The 18,315-nt window shown below is 42.9% G+C and overlaps 1 protein-coding gene across 1 annotated transcript; it reads left to right on the top strand.

Annotated features, from left to right (window-relative positions):
* Nucleotides 1-479: 479 nt before the first annotated feature.
* UBE2QL1 (ubiquitin conjugating enzyme E2 QL1) lies at nucleotides 480-16,802 on the top strand (the record flags this gene model as incomplete). Its single annotated transcript, XM_080611078.1, has 2 exons — nucleotides 480-833; nucleotides 16,671-16,802. 2 exons carry the CDS (start codon nucleotides 480-482, stop codon nucleotides 16,800-16,802), a joined length of 486 nt encoding a protein of 161 aa, XP_080467204.1.
* Nucleotides 16,803-18,315: the final 1,513 nt, after the last annotated feature.

Below are 18,315 nucleotides of genomic sequence, written 5' to 3'. Positions count from 1 at the left end.
ACAACATGGCCACTCTGCTGCGGAAAATCGGGCTGATCCGGCTGCACAACCGGGACACGGAGGACCCCAAGCACCACCACCACCGCAGCAGCAGCAGCCAGCAGGGCTCCTCGCTCAGGGGCAGGGGCAACCAGAAGAACAGCAGCAACAAGCCGCAGCCCCAGGGCCCCCCCGGGGGCGGCGGCTGCAGCAGCAGCAGCAGCGAGAGCAGCCCCGGGGTCCACAAGAACAAGAAGGCGCCGGAGCTCGCCAAGCAGCCCCCGCAGCCGCGGTCGGGCGGCGGCAAGGAGAAGCCACGGGAAGCGGCCAGGGAGCCCGGCGCCGGTAAGGAGGTGGCGCAGCGGCCCGGCCCCGGCCCCGGCTCCGGCTCCGGGTGCGGGTCGGGGCCGGCGCCGCTAGTGCCACTGCCGTCGGGGTCGGGTCCGCTGGCGCCCGCGGGCCGGCAGCAGCACTGCACGCAGGTGCGGACCCGGCGGCTGATGAAGGAGCTGCAGGACATCGCGCGGCTCAGCGACCGCTTCATCTCGGTGGAGCTGGTGGACGAGAGCCTCTTCGACTGGAATGTGAAGCTGCACCAGGTGGACAAGGACTCGGTGCTGTGGCAGGACATGAAGGAAACCAACACGGAGTACATCCTGCTCAACCTCACCTTCCCAGACAACTTTCCCTTCTCGCCACCCTTCATGAGGGTGCTCAGCCCCCGCCTGGAGAACGGCTACGTCCTCGACGGCGGAGCCATCTGCATGGAGCTGCTCACCCCCCGCGGCTGGTCCAGCGCCTACACCGTGGAGGCCGTCATGAGGCAGTTTGCAGCCAGCTTGGTCAAGGGGCAGGTAGGAGGGTCCGGGGGTTCTCACTCTGCGAGCGTGTGGCAGGGGGGTGAGAGCCTGTGCACATGTTTGGATAGGGACCCCAAAGGGCAGCGAGTCAAGCCTGCCTGTGGCTGACCTTGACCAGGCCTCGGTGACAGCTCTTCCCGAAGGACTTGGTGTCACTGGTGGGAAGGAGGCAGGGACACACATGTTCTGCTCTGGGGTCCCTTCTCTGTCAGGCACAGCAGAGGTATTTATGGGGCAGCTTGAAGGAGCAAGGAGCACGTGTGTCCCTCACGTCCTCCTGCACGTCTTTTGTCCCTGTGCTTGGCTGTGCTGCGTGTGGCACCAAGATGTCATGCCTTTTGCTCCCAAGAGGCATCTCCCTCACCCCAGAGCAGATGGGCTCTTCAGGCTGCAGTGGGGTTTGGGATTCAAGTCTTCCACCTCCTGCCCTTCGCCACCTAGTCAGCCATACTTGCTGGTCCCCTCCGTGAAGAACTGCCGCTGGCATAGGGCGCGACAACGCCGGAGCTTTGTCTGGTGCTGTCCTGAATAGCATCCCCTCAGGGGAGAAGAGGCAACCCTGGGTTTGGGGCTTGGCACACAGGGAAGAGATGTGGCATGGGGTTACATCTGGAATTTCTGCCTGAGCTGCCGGCAAAGTTGTGCGAGTTTGTAATCTCGCTGCTCAAAAAGAACAAGTCATTTCGGGCACGTACTGCAGCAGCCAGACTGTTCTGCCAGCTGTCCTCTCCGGAGGAAGTGCCTGGTTCCCCCGGCAGAGGATCTCACCTGAGCTGAATCAATGTGGTTTATGCTTTTTTTTTCCCTTTCTCTTCTACAGAGTATCCTTGGAAGTTTTTCTTAAGCCGTTTTTATTAAATGGGTAAATATTGCTGGTGAAACTCATAGACTGTCTATTTGTGGTTACCATAGTGGCCAATATACACATGGCTGTGACAGGGTGATTTTCCTGTTCACTTTGTGAATGCCCTTGAACCCAGGGGACATGCACAGCTACACATCTGTGAATAAATGATGCTGAGGAACTTATTAAATTCATCTCTTGGAAAGGAGGTGGGGGGGAAGAGTAAATAATAACATATATTTCATTTGCTTAAAAATGAGGTTACTCCTCTTTGCTTCTGTGGAACTACTTGCATGAGCAGAAGAAAAAGTTTGGGGTTTTTTAAGACTGAGAAGTAATTTTTGATTGTTTAAAAGACCCTTTTGTAAATGGCTGTCCTTTTTTCTCTGCTTGATTTGGGCCTACTGCACCTATTTTTAATCAGATAGTATTTTTCTCTGCACTTCATCTGAAGAGGTCAAGTTTCCTAGGTCACCTTGGGATATAAAAAATAGGGGGAAAAAGAAGCACCTTAATTTACATTGAGCCTGGAGTATGTTGAAGTTCTGTAGCTCCTCTTACTGCATCTCACTATTTGTTAACCCATGTCTTTTTATAGAGATCACGGTTGTCATTATTTTAAACAAGACTTTAGAAGGACAGTGCTAAATTATCAAAATTTTATATAACAATTATTTAAAATCTTTATAACCATTCAGCATATTGCTGAATACTCAGTCTGAATGTTGAATGTAAAAGGGTTAAATTAAGATTTACTGGGATCATAAAAAGGCTCAGCGAAGAAAACCACTGAATGGTTTTATTGGTAATAAATACTAAGCTCTATAATCTGACAATTTGCTTCCTTAAACCACTCAGGAGGTTTCCAGAAAGCAGTAGTAATTTCTGATAACAGGGGATGTTTATGTGTGCATCATTAATAAACACATTTAAAACACAAGACTTTCGGTAACATCCTTCCAGAAGTTTATGAAGTTAATTACAACAAAAGGAAATGAAAGGCAGAAATGAATCTCTGCTAATAACTTAGTAGTTAAATAGGTGCAGTGTGAATGTTTCAACATCTTGGATTGTTCATGCCAAGTGGAAAGGTTAATAGGTAATACTGGCAGTACGCTTAATTTCTGGATTACAGAGATGTCTCCTGTGACAGGTTGCCAGCCTGTCACCATAGCTGGGCTCCGTGTCATGGGAGCCACATCTCTGTAATCGCACTCCCCTCGTTATGTAATCTCGACTCCATTGCATAATAGGACTCAAAATACGACAGGCGCTCCCCCTGTCCCCGTTTCATCTTTCATTTGACAGGTAGTCTACTTTTGACTGGTTTAAAAAGTAAAGCTGGGCCGCCGAAACACGGAGAGCTGCGGGGCTGGGTTTGGGTCACTCTTGACGTGCATTGACCTGCAAGGAGCCATCCTGAGCAAACAGCGATGGCTTACACCAGGTTAATTGTGCAATTGCTGTAAGCAGCCTGCATCCTGCAATAGCATGGAACACTCAGCGCTTCCTATTAATCAGAAAGGCTGGAAGAGCGAGGGCCATTCTCCACCGCCTCAAAATGACCCTGCTCGAGCAAATGGAGGCTGCAGCGAGGCCAAGCAGGAGATGGGACACTGCTGGTGCCGGTGGGTGAAGGGGAGCTACTGGAGAAATGTCACTGATTCGCAGCACCGTGGTTTGGCGTGAAATCATGGTGAATGCTCGAGCCTGTGACGCATCTGAGTACACCTCACTGGCGTGGGCCTCTGTGCAAGTAGGCAGGAGAGAAGTTCCCGCCAGCGTGCGTTCCTCCTTTTGGCAGTTTGAGTGATAAAACCGGGGTGGCTGATGTCACTCGGTGTTTCTCATCAGTCCCGTTTTGCTGTGCTGACTGTAACGCTGCTGTTCTCTGCCAGTTCTTTGAAGAGAAGCGCAGCACTTCCCAGTCTGTTGTTTTGTCAGAGCTAACTGCAACCTATGGACGTATATGACCTTCTCCTTTTTGACAAAGCAGCCGAAAGGCAGACGAAACTAACACTGAAAATACATTTTCAGGCAGTCAGGATTCTTGACAAATCCAGATTTTTAAATAGATATCACAGACCTTTTAGCAGAGTAAAAGAAAAATTGAGAGAAGTCATTCTGACATTTCAATGATGAAACATTCCACTCAGGAGCTATGTCAGTAAGGAGATGTTAAGTGTGCAACACAAAAATTCAGAAGTAGCACTTTTCTGTTAGAGCATTGCCTTGTATGCAGAGAAACCTGAGTCCAGGTTCCCAAACCAAAGCATGTCTCCCAGGAACTGAATTTTAAAGCAGGGTGGTTGTTTCTCCAGATCTCACCAAGCAGGAACCATACAACTCAGGTGACCTTGCTTGAGAGATGTCCTGCCTTGTGGGATGCCTTTCTTCCTGTCATGAATCTAGTACTGCCTTTTTTGTCTGGGGAAAAAAAAAATCAAAGGAAGAGAGACAGTTTCGGTTTGAATGAAACAATTCAACAAACCCAAACTATGCTTTTTTATTTCTTTTCCCTGTTTTCAAGGGGAAAAAAAAAAGTTCATTAACAAACAAGTTGGGATTTGTTTGGTTGGTTGCTTCAGCTATTCAGCTGAGAAAATCAATTATTCACACAGCTCTAATCAGTATCTTGAGGGGAATTCTCAGTACATCAAAGGCCTAAGACTGTTTATCTGTCTAGGATCCAGAATCTTTATTTTTTAAAACTTGGTGGTGTCCTTAACTCAACTGTAGCCTTGGTTTTAAGGGGATGACTTTGTACTTGCTTTGTGGACAGTCAGCTGCTCGCTGGGTCCCACCACCATGGGTGAAAGCATGGCCCTGCCAAACCTGTGAAATGGTAGCCCTGAGCCCCTGCAGAGCTGGGGTGTCAGCCAAGGAGGTGGGGTGATGCGAAGGAAATTATTTAAATACCAGCTGTTTGTTGTCCTGGAGGTAGCTGTGCCACATGCCTATCTAGGCAGAGCCTGCCATGTCTATCTGTCTATCCAGGCTGGGGAAGTGGCCCTTTCAGTATTATTCCTTCTTCGCGGCAGCCTTTAAAATGGTTTACTGATAACTTAAGAGAGATTTAAAAAAAAATCTGTTGCTCTCTGCTTCCTGATAACTGAGCTGTTGTCATGATAATACTAATAACTAAAGGAAAGAAGGGGGAGCAGTGCCAGTGGTAGAAGAGTGAAAACAGCGGGAGGTTCGTCATGGCTTTCCTTGAGTAATGCACACGGCTGAGGCCAGCACCCATGTTTCTGGGAGGAGCTTGTTTGAAAACATGGTGGATGAAAAGGACCAAACTTTGTCCAAAAGTAGGACAAGTAGATTTTGTGTCATGTAATACACATGTTGTTTCTCACTGGGGAGGAATGATTTGGTGCTGGTTTGGTGGAAGTTTTAAAGAAGACAAAGCTATGTATGCCAATGTCTAAATAATGCATCAGGAATATTCTTTTATGTATTTTTGAGAACAACTAGCACAGATGCATCTTAGTTCCTTCGGGATTTTGGGCTTAAGATTGGTGCTGACCAATATATCTGCCTTGTTCACCTGCTTTATGATTCCCTTGTTCTCTCCATTGAGCCTGGGGACAGGACTGCTAGCAAAGGGCAGCTGTCAGTTAACTGGTGACTGCATATTATATCAAGGAAAAAGTTGCTTTGAGGAAAACATTCCCTTATATTTCCAGTGAACAGAAGGAGCATAAAGATTTTGTGAGGACATACTAAAATAGGAATGAGGAACCCTAGTTACAAGTATTCTTGCTGTGGTGGGCCTCTGATTTAAATTAAAAAAAAAATGTAATTTGTAATTAGAACTTATTTTTCTATTGGGAAATTTCCCAAATTGAAATAAAAGTTGTTGGTATATAGTACTTTCATCACTCATATTATGGTGTTAGAAATACCTTAATGGATTCCCTCTAAGTTTGCTTCGAAGGGTATGTGCCTTGTATGACTGTTGGACTGATCTATCTTTCCATTTTAAAAATATAAGTATCCCAGCTGACTTCTACCAGAAAGAAACAGGAGAAAAGGGCTTATTTTATGAAAGCAGACACAGAAGGTAGCTATTAATCATAGTCTAAATTACTCCCTCTTCATCCTTTCAGACAAAAGTATGACTGAGCAGATAGCAGATGGGACATGTGTGATGTCCAGGAGGTCAACACACTCCAGGTCTTTCAAATACATATAGCAGAAATTAATTGCAAATCCTTGGGTTTTCATACTCCAGATGCTGGGTTTGAGGACTGTAGCCATGAATAAATCAATAAATCGGCTAATCTCAAAGGCTGTAGAAATGTGTAGAGAACGCAGTGGTCTCTGAATTATTTGGAGCCATTGTATCCTATCAGGGCCTTAAAAAATAAAACTGGCTTGCTTTTTGATTTCGATTAGTTGCCTGAACAAATGAGGCCAGTTATAGTCAAGGAAAGAAATGCTGCTCTGGCTCCATGGCTGAAAAACACATTGACTCATACAAAAAGATGACAGAGGAGACAAAGGATGTATTATGGGACTTGTTCCCCATGAAAAGGTATAAATGCTAGGCCAAAGAGGTAACAGAGTACTGTTTAGCTACAGAGGAAAATTAGATATATTTGCCTTCTAAGATATCTTCTCTATTGCAATTGAGAAACCTAGGATTTTCAAGCTGAAGTTTAAGTGGGAACATATATATTTGCTATGTTGAGATGCTAGGATTGATGAATGGGCTGGAAAAAATACTGTTCATGTGTATTCTGATATATTGCTGTTCTGACTATCCACTGTTATTATGCAAATGTATGCTACTGAGAGGAATGAAGACACAGGGATTCCAACTCATTGAAGTAGGAGGTTGGTTTAATTCTTTTAAAAGGCAGGAGGAACATAATCTCCGTTTTATCCCTTCAGAGCATAAAAAGGAAAATTTTAAAATACTTTGAACTATCATTCTTAGTGTTAAAATAGACATCAAATAAGTTAAAACACTAAATTGAAACAAACTACTTATGTTAAAACATGCTTTTGTGGCAGGTAGAACTAATCCTTCCTGGCAATACATAGCTGATCTCCTAAATAAGAATTTGAAAGAATTGCTGCTTTGGATAATAAGAAAATTGAATATGCTCAAAAGAGCATGATTCTTCTGCCCTGAATTATAAAAGAAGTCCTCATTTTCTTCAGTGGAAGTTTTCAGATAGAACTGTGTAGCATTTGGGTGTTTTGTCAGGTACGACTTTGCTAAAGAACTGTATTTTTTCAAATGCAGAAAGCCTAGTCTCAAGGGGTGATGTTGTGTCCTCCTGGAAGAGTAACCTAAATAATCTAGTTTCTATTGTGAGGAAGATTTACTCTTCCTTATACAGGCTAGCCTTGAAAATACGCAGATTTCCTAGCATCTACACAGTACCCAGGAATTTCCATGCATGACCGGACACTTCCAGATCAAAGATTTGTGACTCCGCAGTAATTCTGGTCCTCATATCACCAGAGTCTTATTGCCAGGTGTAATCTGAGGCACGTCCCCTGAGTGAGCATCTGTTCTCATGAAGTGGGACGTTGGTTAAGTAACATAATACTAGCTGCATTTCTTTTTCCCATCTAAGCTCCTTTTGGCTGATGAGAGTCAGGGAGAACTTCAAGGGCTGCAGTGGTTATGCTGTCTGAATGGCTCAAAATACATCTTAAATTTAATGTGTGTAGGATCCAGTTGTCTCAGTTGTAAATGGAATACTTGGTTTCTGTGAAATACCATCCCAGAATATCATCATGTTGTTCCAGTATTTAAAGCGTGGCTACAAAGAAGAAGACTCCCTGTTTACAAGGAGTCACATGGAAAAGACAGAAGGGTAATGGGCGCAAGTTACCTCTGGGGACATTCTGACTGGACACAAGAGTGAAATTTTTCACAATGAGGATAATCAGGCATTGGAATACTCTCCCCTGGGAAGTGGTGTATTCCTTAACACTGGATACTTTTAAGATTCAGCAGGACAAGCAGGTGAATCATCTAGTCTGGGTCATGCTTTCCCTAGAAAGGTTGGACCAGATGATCCTTGAGGTCACTTCCAACCTGGTATTCTGTGATTCTGTGATCATAATATTTTTGAAAAGTGTGTGGCCTGGGGCTGGTCATACTCCACAGAGTCATTTCTAGAGGGTGCTGAGCACTCCACACTGTTGGTCTTTAACTCTGGATGGAAACATCAGTAATTGAATAGATCGTGGAAGCTACAGGACAAGCCGCGCAGGAAGGACATGGTGCTGTTACCTAACCTAGCGAGCAGTAAAACCAGCACTGCGCTGGGAATCTAAAGAGCATAAGCCAGGGAGAAGCATGGGTGTGCTTTGATGAAAGTAAATTAGCAGCCCTTTATTGGTCTGCACAAAACAGGTAAGTGAGCACCACCTTTATGATGTTCAGGTTATTCCCTTTCTGAAGCAAGGTGCAAGTCTGATTTGGCCCGTTCCAGTCAAAAGTCAGCCTGAGGAGTGGTACATCACTTGTGCCTGTCCTCAGTCACGTGTGGCAGATACGCGTCTCCCTCATGTATGTGCAGTCTGTCCCTGGAAAATGTCTTTTTTTTCTGCTTCATGATTGTTAAAATATTGTGTTGTTAAAATTGATGATCCTCATTGATTTAATCCTCTTCTGTGCAGGCTCACCAAAACCCCTGGAACGTCTGCGTGACTCCTTGATAGAGTTACAAGCCAGTCATGGTTCCAAATCTGCATTCAAAGATGAGTCAAAATAAACTGGAGAAAGGAGGAGTAAGCCTGCTTTATGAAATGGTCTGGAGCTCAGATGCTTCTCATAGTCAGGCTTTATGAACTGTGGAATGACTAGATATTTCTCCTGTTTCTATGTTTGTGTTACAGATGGTAACAAACTCCGAGCTGCAGTAAGAAGTATAGGGCTTATTCCCATAATAGGCACCCATAAAAATACCTAAAGCATCACATGCTGTTACTGATTTTTCACATTTTCTATGAATTTCTATAAATGGTAAATTTTCTATAAATTTGACAAGATTATTTCTATTAAAATATACCTAATATTGAAGTGTTCTATAATTATTATGTGGAGGAGGATGCTTCACAGTTAGAGCTCCTAGGCTGAGGAGAGGTGATCTGAGTCTAGCTTCCAGGTTTTGCTACTGACTTCAGGTGAAGTCATGAGCAAGTCATATAACTTCACTATATTCCTCTTTCCCACCTGTGAAGTACAGGTAATCCTCTTACCAAAGGTCATATGAGGATACGTGCTTAAAAGTACTCAGAAGTGGGGTTCTATGAGTAGATGTCCGTGTGCATAGTATGAAACACGTAGTCAAGAGATTGACACATTTGTATAAATAGGAGAAAAGCGCATTGGCTTGTGACTCTAATCTTACTAAGTTTGATCTTAACTAGATTAAATGTTCCCCGAGGTAACCTGTTTTTTACTCCTGGTTGTTTTAGCATTGTGAAACTTTGGTAAATTTGGAGATAGACATTATTGTCTGAGATGTTTGTCTTTACAATCTTTCTTAATGGATGGATTGAATTGCTTTGATTTGCTTAGGTTTACATCCATGGTTGTGTTTAACTTGGGTAACTACTTCAGGTTACTGATGTGGAGGACCTGTGGGCTGAGGCAAAGACAGGTTGTCATGCTCTCAGTGTTTTCACCTGGACTCACTGTCGGTAACTGCTGGTACCTGATTCGACAGAGAGGTAGTCCAGGGAGCTCAGCGGAAGACTGAAAATGTCCCTTTGTCATTAGACTAGCAGGTGCCTATTTGATGGCAGGGGACAGGGATCATCTCTTTTGACAGACACCCACCTTCTCCCTGGAGATGCTAGAGGCACCTTCCAAGAACGTGGTTGGCTGCCAAAATTTTCACAGAATCGTGGAATGGTTTGGATTGGAAAGGATGTTAGAGATCATCTAGTTCCAACCCCCTGCCATAGGCAGGGGCACTTTCCACTAGACCAGGTCACTCAGAGCTCCATCCAGCCTGGCCTTGAACACTAACAGGGATGAGGCTGCCACAGCTTCTCTGGGCAACCTGTTTCAGTGACTCACCACCCTCAAAGTAAAGAACTTCTTCCTCATACCTAATCTAAATCTACTCTTTCATATTAAAGCCATTCCCCCTTGTCCTGTCACTACTTGCTCTTATAAAAAGTCCCTCTCCAGCTTTCTTGTAGTCCCCCTTTAGGTGCTAGAAGCTGCTCTAAGGACTCTGCAAAGCCTCCTCCAGGCTGAACAACCCCAACTCTTTCAGCCTGTCTTCATAGGAGAGGTGCTCCAGCCCCCTTATCATCTTCATGGCCATGTGCTACAACAGGTCCACATCCCTCTTCTGTTGAGGACACCAGAACTGCACACAAGACTCCAAGTGAGGTCTCACGAGAGCAGAGTAGAGGGGCAGGATCACCTCCTTTGACCTGCTGGTCACGCTCCTTTTGATGCAGCCCAGGATACAGTTGGCTTTCTGGGCTGTGAGCACACACTGAAGCTGGCTCATGTTCAGTTTCTCATCAGCCAACACCCCCAAGTTCTCCTCAGGTCTGCTCTCAATCAGTCTCTGCCCAGCCTATACTTGTGCTTGGGATTGCCCCAACCCAGGTGCAGGACCTTGCACTTGGCCTTTTTTCTTGTTCTTTTGCCAATGTAGAGTTTGTCCCACCCACACAATGCAGGAGGGGAATTTCTTAACCCTCATCTGTACTGAAATCATGCTGCTTGCTCTGTACTGACTTGAGGGAAAAGTGAAGTGCAGTGCTCTGTAGCTGTCAAACAAGGATTGGGGCTGTAAGTGTTTGTATCGATTAAGAGCTGCTTGCACCAGACTGCACACAGACAAGTGAGTGTTAATAATTACTCAGCTGGAACTCAGATTTTTTTTTTCCTGGACAGATAACAGTCAACTCCCAGAAGGAGCAATTTAAAGGATGCTTTAAAGCTGGAACTTGCTGAGTTTTCACTTCTTTGTGTGGATTAATCTTAAAAAGGAGACCAAAAAAGGCGTGGAAATACTGCTTTAGAAATTACACATTTGCAGGAAAACATCCCATTTTTAATTCACTTATGCTGCATCATTAACAGTATTTGTCTACATAATTTTCTATACTGCTTTGTTTTAGCTATAGCTAATAATTATATATAGTGTAGTATAAACTGTGTGCAGTTTTTGAGGCATGATTAACTATGCCTCATCAGTACATCAAGAAAAAAATATAAACCACATAATTGGTAGGAGAGACCATGTATATTGCACTCTTAACAGTGATGTTGTGACACACAGAAAGCATGACAGTAGCTTGCTTTAGCATGGCTTTACTTTTGAATGCTTCCCTAAAGCCAGTGGAAACATTTTTCTCTGAAACTTGTTTAAATATTCTAGAATTAGACTGGTTCAGGCTTAAGCACTGTATTCTTCTGTTACTTATCAGAAAATACTTGAGTATGTTTGCATAGTATGCGGCTCTGAACAGTTGAGGCCCAAAGCTATTAGTCTCTGGCACTTTAGTAGAGTACATTACGTACTGGAGACTCAGTGTGTGTTCCAGCTCTTAGAAAATCCACCGGTACTGCATCATCTATGGAGAAGCCTGGACAACAGACTTGGAAAATGGGCATATCCTTGTGGGTCTCTTTCCTGTCCTGGAGGGCTCCCCACGAGTGTGGTGTGTGGCACAGTGACTTCCAGCAGTCTTTTATGTACCTCTCTAAACCTTTGCTTGTTTTCCATCCCTTGACATTTACCTAGAAGTGGGTCACTAAAGCCTGCTATAGAGATCTCTTAAGAGAGAAAGAGAGAAAATGAAATTGTACCCATAAACCATTATGCTGGCTTAAACAATGGGCCACATTTAGCCCCATGCACAGAAGGCAGGTATGGCATCCCTGCCCATGGATGGGGGGTTGGAATTAGATGATCTTAAGGTCCTTTCCAACCCTAACTATTCTGTGATTTTATGATTCTATGATTTGCCCTTGGAAGACCAACCTTGAGTTATTTTCATATCCAGGACTAATGAAAGCAAAGCAGAACTGAGGAGCTTGTGTTAAGACCAGTGCTAACAATGTGATAGCATTCCTGCTTCGGAGTCTAATAGCTGTGTATTGTTTGCAATGAATACATCTTTTTGTTAACCAGTCCAACAAAAAAAGTCTAGAAGTGCCTGAAGGGTTTGCTGTGGCATCTTAGAGATGTGTAGCACAGAGGCTTATGCTGTTTCCAGAATAACCTCATTCTTGTAAGGGCTGATGACCAAGTGCAGTAAAGCCTGGAAAATATGGGACCTACTAACACAGGGATCATCAGGATCTACTAACACGTGCCACAGCTGACCTGTGTTGGCAGTTCAGCTCCAAGTATCCAAGTTGGACTTAGAGACCTCCAGAGATCCCTTCCAGCTAGTACGTCAGTGGTTGTATGATCCTGTGAAAGAATGGCCACCATTATGTAGTGCTGTCTTTCCAGGTAGTGCCAAAAGTGATTTGACATGGAAGCACACCTGACACTGCATGCTGTGCCAGAACTGTTGAATTGCTATGGTTGGTTTGAGAGAGAGAGAAATCCCTTCATCACTGCCAAAGAAACGCCATTGAGGCCATCCTGATTCTGGAAATATCAGAAAAAAATGTGAGGACTGTTTTTCATGACACAGAGGCCAGACGTGGGCAGATACATGGTTGTAGTGGGATTACGGGGCTAAAGAACTTCAGGCTTCATTCTTGGTATCCTAGTACAGGACTTAACTCTGTCTTTGCACCACTTCATGACATGGTGGTGTTAGGGAAGAAAAGATACGGTGCATCGCTGATAATGATACTGAAGGACATTAAAGAGCTACTAGATGCTGAGTTGAATATTTTTGAGGATGCACTTCGGTGTCACATAGCCTTCGCAAGGGAAGGACTTGCTGATGGGTTCACGATTGTGGAAAAAATGTGTAGACTACTGTGGCATCACTGGGAAATAGAAAAGTTCCCAGATTTGCCCACTAGTGGTCTGTAAATATGGGTGCCAAATACATGTGAGATTTACCTCAGGTCTTTTGCAGGGACTGTGCTCCAGGAAGGCTTTCTCCTGGCAGGTATCAGGGTTATAGACTGGATCCTTATCAGCTGTTTGTTCAATAGCATTAGTTCAGTTACGAAGAATAGGTAAGTGGCATGCAATTGCTCACTGTGTCATGCAAACCAGCTGCAGTAAGATCATGAGTGAATGAGGAGGCTGAGTGCTGCACATATTCTTCTGCATTTCAGCATGGCTGTGTAAACCAGTTGGATGCTATGGCATTACTTTCACCTTTCATATGTTTCTAGCCTGTTAAAATTATATCTTGAGAAGTACATGAAGTCACAGCAGATGGCAAAATCTGAAATGTTCTCTCCAACTTTTTATCCCTTTATGAAAAGCACTCTGTGAGCGTCTGAAAGTATTGCAAGTATTTAAATAAGCTCCTGGTGCGACTTCTCAGAGCTGAAGTCGACATTAATATCTTTATGAAAGGCTTTCTTGGGTTTTCTCTGTTGTTTTTAATCTTTCTGGAATGTTTTGATCTTGTTCAGATACTGGTGTGATATCTTTTCTTGATCCTGTGCTGGGCACATCAAAACATTGGCCATGTAGATGATCTGTATTCCTTACCACAGCAGTAGTGACGTGCATGGTTTAGAGATTGGTCAAAATGCAGTTGTGCGCAATGGAGCTTTGGCCAGCATTGTGTTTACATACTGCATTTACTGTATTTATCATATTTACAGAATGCAGCAGCTCATAATTTCCTGAGCAGAGTTTAAATGACTGCATGTTTAAGCAGCAGTCTGAAAATAAACTGTAGTCAGGGCTGGTAATGGTGCCTGTTAATGTGTTTGATGCTTTCGTTTGTAATTGTGTCCAAAATGCCATTTTTTTTCAGTTAAACTTGGGAAGAACTTTGTGGGACTGACAAAAAGCTAAAAATCATTAAGACAGTAGATGCCAGCGGAGTATAGACTCAAAAGAGTCTGAACTGTTGGCTAAAATTCCAGCCTTCTTTCTTTATACCTCAGGTTTGCTTGAGGCACCAAAAAGGGAAACTTTCAATCCACAAGGTTAAATTTTATCCAAATTATAAACATCTGGCAGGATATTGGTTAATAAGAGCCAGTGCTAACCATGCCACCCATAGTTTCTGTGTAAACGTAGAAATACATGGGCTACATTGGGGTAGGATTAGCTGGTCTTTGATGGTACAGTTTACATGCAACCTCCATATGTTACCAGAACGGAAGTGGATTTAATGATCTGTTACATTAATAACGAAGAAGTATGAGAATAAACTCATGGAATGATGCTAATTTAATCTGCTGTGGCTCCAGTAACATTTTAGGTGTTGTGATATTCACTGCGTTATTGCAACATCAAAGAATTCTTACTTAACTTGTTTGAAAGCAGTACGTACCTGACACTGAACATGAGCGATAGGTGTTGCCAATGCAAAGATCCTATTTCTAGGTACTAATTAGTATTAGTACTTTGATAAAGCTGGGGAAGACATGGATCATACTGTGCTATGAAGGTATCAAAGGTATTGAAGCCTATTAAGTTACAGAAGATAATATGTGTAAGACAAGAAATAGCAAATGAACCTAATCCAGAAATTAACTAATAGAGTAAGTTTATATTTGCTTTTGAAAGTATTCCATTGGTGAGATTTTGAGGACAGTATTTCCTGTGCTGATTTAATCTTCTGTTGTACTTTATCTTTTCCTTTGTTTCTCTAATACGCTTCCAAACAAAAGTTCAGATTAGGAAGAAAATACAAAACATGTTTTGTACAACAAAAACACTCCTGCGGGATATGTAAGATGATTAATTAGTCAATGAGATTTTAAAAATATGTTACCCGGTTTTATTTAATTATTCCTTTTGTCACAAATAAAAAGAACATTTTCTAAGAAAATGTATTGTCTGGGTTAAATCAAGTACCATTCAAATCATCCTTATTTGGGAAATATTAATTGCCACATTAGTATGGGGATGGGGAAGGTGTCTTGCTGGTTAGCGTGTCAAGGGGTACTTAAAGAGGAAATGCATTGCTAGTGTGAAAATGGCAACTAGGGAGAAAGGCAAGGAAAAGCATCGAAAGGTAAAATAGATATTTAGTGAAAACCAGAAGGGTATAAATTAGCTGTGAGTAAATCGAGGTGGGAATTAGAGGCTGTTCCTAATCTTTAGTTAAGGTAGGCTCTGAAAGAGAAGTCAAACCGCACAGAAAAATGACTTATTAAAACAGGAGTAGGAAACAGATCTTTTATCTCGTGTCCATAGTTTTGTTACAATAGGGATGTTGCTGCACACAAAAGCCTATCTGTGCAATATTGTGACGACTTTCTAGAACAAAATGATTTGTCCACACTGCAGACTAATCTTCCTCATTTTAGTCCATAAAAATAACTGTGATGCTTCATAGACAGAGTTTGGGGTTTTTTTTCCTTTTTTCCACCTCTATAAACCTCATTATTTTGTCTGTATTGTTTATTGCATGCAATTACAAATGACAATTTTTTGCTTAAATTCCAAATTAACAGTAAAATATGGGAGGCAAATGATGGCCTGATGCACCCTTTTGAGCAAAAGAATGGAAAAAATGAGAACATACTAACTTGGTTCGTAATAATTGTAACACTGTAATATGGGATCTCCTCACCAAATACCATTTATTCTAAAAAAGACTTTCAGTGAATGTTGTGTATCAAAGAGTTATTAAAATTATTAGACATGTGATTTTAATAAACTTCTATTTTGTTACAAACCCAGTAGACACAGAATCTTTAAAGGGTGCTATTGCTGCAGAGTGGAATAATTCTGCAGCTCTTTCTTGTGTCTCTGTTAGTTGGTAATTGGCATGGGCCAATGTGAAAAATAAGGTAACCTATTGATAACTCAGTAAATGTCTCTGTTTCCAGACAAGGTTTTGAAATTATATACTGCCCTGCTTTTAGAAGGGATATTTGATTGCAAAGTAATGAAGATGCAATATGTTTAAATTTGCGTATTTCCATTTATTATTGAACTTGTCAGGAAGGGGTAATAAATTAGAGTTTTTCATGTAGGTTGAAAGCAAGTTGGTTTTAAGGTGCTCCTGCCTTTAAGAAATGCCAGAGCTATTCATTTCTCATGGGTCAGGTTAGAAGAATGGAGCGTGTTTTGTGGGATGGATGTAATTTTTAGTGACATTTTACGTTGGCAGTGGGGTGTGGGAGGTGAGATACTGGGTAGCCCTGAGACATAGCGTGCAGAAACACTCTGCTTTATGATCGTTCTCCAGGGCTGCTGACTAGACCATATTACAAGTGTGTCATCAAAATTGGTTTGAAACTTCTTTCCGCCCCCCATCCCCAAGCTGGTACCTCAGCACCATTTGCAGCCTGCCTCCTTCTCCACCCAGAGCTGCTGACCCTAGGGGACTAGAGTGGGCTGGGGAGCCTCCTCCTCTCCCACGGCTGAAAAGGGCTGCTGGGGATGCTCACAAAATCTTCCTGTCCCCAGGAGCCGCGTTGCTGAGGCGCCTTTGCTGTGGCATACTGATGTGCTCCTCTCGTTCCCTGTCTGCTTAGGTCTGCACCCCTGACCATGTGGGTTGACACACCAAATAGTTTATGGTAGAGGTCCCTTAATTTGTTTGCAGAGGTCCCACACAGCAGAGATGGAGGCAAGCCTTGTGGCACAGCCGCAGCAGCCGCCGCTGGTTGCTGCATGCAGGGCAGCATGCCAGCACAGGGGCTTGCTGGGAAGAAATAAGCCCAGCAGTTGTCTCTTTCTGGTTTTTTCCCTCCTTTACTGCATATCATTTTTAATCATCTCTGATAATGAATTGGCTGCCCCAATTTGGGCACTCTCTGCTTTCTGGTACCCATAAGTGAATGCCTCTTGGCCTGATGCATTGAAAAGTTAAGCTGTGGTTTCCAGCTGCGTGTTCACATGTTTAATGAAGGTTTTCTTTTTTGTTTGGTGCAGGGCCGTATCTGCAGAAAAGCTGGCAAATCAAAAAAGTCATTCAGTCGAAAGGAAGCTGAAGCAACATTTAAGAGTTTGGTGAAGACCCATGAAAAGTATGGGTGGGTCACCCCGCCGGTCTCTGATGGCTGATGTTAGCAACCTGCACTTGACAAAAATGCTGAACAAAAGTACTGTGACATCTCCTCAGTGCTGTACACCGCCCATCCTTTTCTACTTCAGCTTCAGTTACATACCATGAATGTCAAGGAGACATCTAAGTTATTTATGAACAGATGTGTTTACAGAGGGAGAGGGAAAAAAAAAATTCTGTGTAGGATTATGTTTCAAGACTGGAGAATGGTCATCATTGAAGTCACTTGAGCGGATGCTGAGATTGCGTCATTTGCCCCCATACAGCCCACATTGTCTTCAGCTTCTTTCCATGACAGCAGCACCAAACAGCAGTACTGGAAAGTCTGTCCATTACTGCTCAGTTCATTTAAATGTAAATGAAACAGTTAATATTTAATAGGGAAGCAGTGCATTGCAGGTACATGTTTGCTGTGCTGTTTATCTTTGTCTCCTAGCAGGTCAACATAACTTGAAGATTTGTCTTTATGTGGAACTGTGGTCTGCTGTGACGAAATTTAGACCTCATTTGTGCTCTATATAGGACCTTTAATTCATAAATGAAACCAGAATGAAAATGCTGAAAGGTCGTAGTGTTGAAAAATTACGTGGAATCACCCAACCGGTTACAATGTGCTATCTATGCTGATATTGTGATGTGCTGTTCAGAAATAAACCAGTGCAGTTAGCTGAAGGTTAGGTGGTTTTTTAAAACGCATCCATGCCAGGGCTCGGAGTGGTTGGTTGGTGGTAGCAGAACCATTATTACCCTGCCGGTACCTTCTGCAGTAGCATGTGGCCTGTCAGTTCTTCAAAATGGCAAAACAAACGAATGGAAATGGACAAAGCAACCTTAAAAAAAAATAAAATCTGCTTAATTTTAAAATGAGATGCCAGTAACAGAGTAAAAATTTTCAAGTCAAATGAAACATGGTTTGTGAGATGATTTGCATGACTGGAATTTTCTTTTTTGTTTTCACTCAATAGGCATTGTATGTACTTAGAGCCCAGTATCTGAGAAAACCCACTGATGTATGTAAATGTCCTCTTATTTAATCATGAAGATTTAAGTTTCTGGTAAACAAATCGAAAAAGAAAAAAAACAACCAACTTTTTAAGCAACTCCATAAAAGCTGAAGGTAATGTTTAGAATGGTGTAAGAAAAGCATTGAAAAATGTGGATTCCAAGTGGAAAATCGTATTGGACACATGCTGAATAAAATCACCAGTGTCGTTTCTGTTGCCTCAGGAATTTAATCATTTTGGCCAACTTTTGCATTCAGAGTAATAGGTTTTCTATTGTGAAATTCTAGGTACCTCGTAGATAATACCTGTTGTGGTGATACTTTAATTGAAAGCAGGACAATATAGATTATAAAACCGATTTGGACAGGGAAGACAGTGTGTGTTTAAAAACACTTTCCATTATATGGCTAACACCAGACCAAATTGAAATGGTTGACCAGTTTCTGTGTATTACAGCAACACTGGAGACTGTGCAGAGAGCTTTGGAGGGTTGGAGTTTGATTTAAAA

The sequence above is a fragment of the Psittacula echo genome (assembly GCF_963264785.1).
Source record: "Psittacula echo genome assembly, chromosome: 2".
NCBI lineage: Eukaryota > Metazoa > Chordata > Aves > Psittaciformes > Psittacidae > Psittacula > Psittacula echo.
This window is presented reverse-complemented; position numbering and strand designations above follow the sequence as displayed.